Source organism: Abrus precatorius, unplaced genomic scaffold (genome assembly GCF_003935025.1).
Source record: "Abrus precatorius isolate BTA unplaced genomic scaffold, Abrus_2018 Scaffold10, whole genome shotgun sequence".
NCBI classification, from domain to species: domain Eukaryota; kingdom Viridiplantae; phylum Streptophyta; class Magnoliopsida; order Fabales; family Fabaceae; genus Abrus; species Abrus precatorius.
In genome coordinates this window covers 424984-429566 of record NW_020874292.1, presented here as the reverse complement: position 1 = coordinate 429566, position 4583 = coordinate 424984, and the positions used below count along the sequence as shown (strand labels likewise).

The window sequence follows — 4583 nt, the reverse complement described above, 5'->3', positions numbered from 1 at the left end:
AAAACTATCTCAGGAGGCTCATATTATGAACAATCCTAACCATACTTCCTTCAACATTATGAAGGATAGATAAGACAATCAAGTCTCATGATTCTACGCTGTTTCGCATACCTACCACTACAAATTGCCTTTTAACAACTTAAATTAGTAGTCTGCTTAATATCCTTTAACATTTAATTGAAACTTGTGATTTAATTAAAATCGCCTACAACAATGGATAAAGAATTGAAAATCCCTCATAACAGTATGTCATGAAAATAAAATATAAGCACATCTAAGCCCTACACGAAAAACAATAAAATTTGCGATAATAGTATTTATTTTTCTCAAAGAAGACAGAATCCAAAACCAGGAAATAAGTAAGGAGCCAAGCATGTAAGTAACAATATATTCTGTTAGACAAAGGGGTTATACCCATTTATTAAAAGTATATACAACCTATATCGAAAATCTGGTGTCCAGTCTCAATAATCCTACATCCATTTCTGGATTGCCAAACTAATTTTGAGTGCAATACCAAGGTTTCCTGACTGATGCAACACTGAGCTCAGTTCTATTTAATTAATACGAGAATTTGATATTGACAAAAAAGAGAGACAATGATACAACAATTAATTCAACGACTTGGTGCTTTCCACAATCCAAGTACAACGACATATTATCTGAGGATTTCAGGTGTAACAATCCATGCCTTGCAAATAATATACGATAGAAGAATACATAAAGGGGCATTAAACTGTTGCAGGGTCATTGATCACACCCAAGAAATCATCTTTTATGGTACCTATGCAGAACTGAAAAAAAACAAAAGGTTATGCATTACATCAGATAAATTGAATTATAGAAAATAACGAAACTTAAAACCAGATAAATATTAAATATCCAAATGAAAAAGAAATTTGTAGCACTGTACTTGACATTTTAAAAGCTAACAGTGGCACATGTTCATATCTATGACCTTAGAACTCGGGAAGGAAAGCCTAGGCTAAGCATGTGCAGGAGTATCAAAACTTTATTATCATACACTTGCTAAAACAGCCAATAGACAAGGGCATCGGTATAATCACAAGTTATTTTAAAGCATCATCATACATGACATACAAGAAAATCATCCAAGGATTTGTAACATCATCAAGGTGGTAAAAATATTATCTTTATCATTGCATGCAGTAACTGGAGAATTTGTGATCATAATTTTCTCACAACATTAAAGATTTTACTAACAAAGTAAACATGCAGCAAGGAGTAGTAAATTAGTAATGACTGTACAATAGAAGTGCGTGATAAATTTTATAACTCCCTTATGGTAGCTAGTAACTTTAACATTCCATGTTGATAGCTTTTGAAATAGATTCAGTTAAAATAGTGGTAGAAGAGTTATACACAAAGTAGTAAATTACTAGCAGACAGAGTATAAACTAACATACCAAAAAACAAAAACAGTGGAGCATAAACTAACATTCAAGAGATGTAAACATTTCACCACTTTTATGATAAACACAAATAATACTGCCATGCCAGTAATTATGAGCAAAACATTAAAATTAGCAAAAACTAAAAGGCGTCTTTTTGGAAAAAATTGTAATAGTAAAGAAATCTGCAAAGAAAAATTTAAATCATAGAATTCATGGACCTTAACAGCATTCAGAAAAACAAAGTATAAGGATATATATATATATATATATATATATATATATATAAGCATACAATTTCAGTAGCATCCACTCGAGTCCCAATTATCTTTAGTCTCACTTCACTATCTTTTTGAATCTTAACCTGCAAAAGACCAATTCATTAGTACCAAAAGCATAACCCATAATCATAAAATAAGAAAACGGCAACAAATAAAATAAAAGAAAACAGTTTTCTCTCATTTTTTTTTTCCAATCAATAAAGTTATGAATGGTACATACTGATCCATCTGAAGTAGTGTAATTTGGCATGTCTCCAGACTGGAACTCCATATCATCCGGAATCAACTAATAGGAAAAAAAAGGTCTTAACAAACAAAAATATATATAAAAGGTATGACTATGAGCTGAAGCTTTTCAGTTGCAGAAATAATGACATAATCTATCCTAAATTAATGATCAAATTGAAAAACACGAAACAATCCTTGGTAACTCTAAACATTGCATTGCACACATTATATGTGAAACTTTTAATTATTTGAGATGTATAGTAAAATAAAGAGAGCCCATTGTGATTAAGAATTTTAGATGAAGGCCATAAAATATTTGTCAATACAATAAAAGCTAATGTCTCTCCTGTCCATTATCTAGAAGAACATTGTAGTTGTGCAACTTCAAAGCATGACATGAAGGTAGCATTCAAATATGAAAGAAATACTTCAGATAGGCTACATATTTTTTACGTTTCATTCCAACATTTTGCCACCTTACGAAAAATATAACACTTCCTTAACTGGTAGACAATTGAGATGAAAACCAAAATTTCTCAGACATTAAGTCATCTTCAGAAAAAGAACAATATAAGGAATTGTTCCTGTGTTTAAGAAAACTGATTTCATGCACCAATTTTCTCTATTTGAGCTTATTACAAAGTTGCACAATAATATTTTTTTGGCCACAAACAATTCTGCATCAAATAGTTCTAGAAATTCTTTAATACAATTAAATTTCTAGTTACATAAATCATTACATGGTTCTGGGAACTGAAATCTGATAGGCATAACCATAACCCATGTCGCATGGGTACACCTACAATATATATTGACATAGCCAAAAACTTGCATGACATTTCAACGACAAGAATAATAAAGAAAAACATAATTTTAATGTTCTGAATGAAGAACAATAGTAACATCCTTTCAAATATAACATGTAAATGATAGACACCATTTCTCAAAGATTAAATAAGACAAAAACCTTACATGGTTTGAAACAAAGATTTGGACAGGTCCAGCTTCAGCAAAAAATCCCATCTGTACAGACATAAGCTCAACAGTCATAAACCACTATCTCCACAAATTAGAGTTAGACAGTTTGAATGCTTGACTACTCAAAGTATTAAAAAGAAAGGAACTGTATAAACCTTGTTCACCATTGTAACAACAGCTTCTAAGATCTCCCCCTTAAATGGTCGGAAGACAACACATTGGTACTTAACTGGAAATGTCACAAACCCTGTTCCGTCACGAATTAAACCTTTCCCTACGTTTTCTATCCCTGTAACTGCTACCACGAATCCATGTCGACCACTGCATAATAGTTGAAAATCCAAATGTTACATCCATCCAAACCAGACACTTGAAGAAAGATATTTTTTTTATGAACTAAATTACATTCTCATACTGTCCAATCAAATGCATAAGAAAAGCTTATCGTTATTAACATGTATAAACTGGGTAGAACATGTCAACTACTGTTTCATCATCCTTCATAAAAGGTTTATATATGAGAAATTATGAGATAGTTGTTAAAATAGTTTAGTAACTCAAAGCAAAAATAAAGGACTGAGGTTAAGAGGGTGTATGCGAGAAATAGCATGTTTAACTGATTCATTCATTTTCCCGATTATCCAATAATGAAAAATACATATTTCCTTTTCTTTCCAATTTCTCCACAACTCATTTTTGAAAAACAGTAAAAAAAAAAATATATTGAAAGGGTCTTGAGGGGAATCACCTGCAAGTGCCTTCCACATCTTTCATTAGCTTGGCCACAAGATTATCACGAAGGTTACGACCAAAGTACCGTGGATGCAACTGCATATTTCTCTCCAGTACTATGTGGAAAAACATTTTGGTGTTTTCCCTCCCTTGCCCAACCAACCTGCACAGTTACTCCTGGGGGCAGCGGTGACACAGCAGAGTTCTAGGATAAAAGGGAGAGGGAGAAGGGGAATGAGGGAGGAGCTGTTTGGAAATTAGGGCTATGTGAGGCGAAGAATGAAGGAGGAGCTGTTTTGAAATTAGGGCTATGAGATTATGTGTACCAGAAATACGATTAACGCAGGATTTTAATGATTTATAGGGGTGGGCAAGATAGATCTAATCTATAACCTAAATTAAACTGTACCCTCTCACTTCAACCTTGAGCTACAACTGGGAATTGGGAATAATTAAGGATTTCACGTTGATTTTTTGTGCTTAATTTATATAATTAATCCACGTTATGGGCTTAAAACAACAAAAATTACGTCTCATATTTAAATTAAAATTAACTTATATATTAAATAACTTTCTGTAAAATCTGCATCATTAAAATCAAATTTTAATTATACTATTCAAAGCCTTTTAAATAAACTACGTCTAATATAATACAATTATTTTAAATAATAATTTAAAAATTACCAAATTTAATTTTATAATAATAAATAATATATATTTAAAATAATATAAATTCAATCATTTTAAATATAGTTTATTAAATATACACGTAAAATTATTTATATTTTTAAAATAACTTCTAAAATCTATAAAATAAAATTTTATAAAATTATTAACGTATAATATTTATTTCAAAAATAAAAATTGCATAAAATATAATTTTAAATTGAATTTAAAAATAATTTAATATGAACTAAATTTAAAATTAATTTTAAATTAAATTTAAATTTTA

The 4583-nt window shown here is 30.4% G+C and overlaps 1 protein-coding gene across 2 annotated transcripts; it reads right to left on the bottom strand.

Annotated features, from left to right (window-relative positions):
* Window positions 1-379: 379 nt before the first annotated feature.
* On the bottom strand, window positions 380-4057 carry LOC113852519 (DNA-directed RNA polymerase II subunit RPB7). 2 transcript variants are annotated; one of them, XM_027482821.1, is made up of 6 exons: window positions 3648-4057; window positions 3055-3220; window positions 2894-2944; window positions 1914-1979; window positions 1708-1776; window positions 380-794 (listed from the first exon to the last, which is right to left on the bottom strand). In XM_027482821.1, exons 1-6 carry the CDS (start codon window positions 3761-3763, stop codon window positions 732-734), a joined length of 531 nt encoding a protein of 176 aa, XP_027338622.1. In that variant the 5' UTR covers window positions 3764-4057; the 3' UTR covers window positions 380-731. The 2 variants fall into 2 exon arrangements, with proteins under 2 accessions (XP_027338622.1, XP_027338621.1); XM_027482820.1 differs by having other exon boundaries at window positions 615-794; window positions 3064-3220; window positions 3648-3804.
* Window positions 4058-4583: the final 526 nt, after the last annotated feature.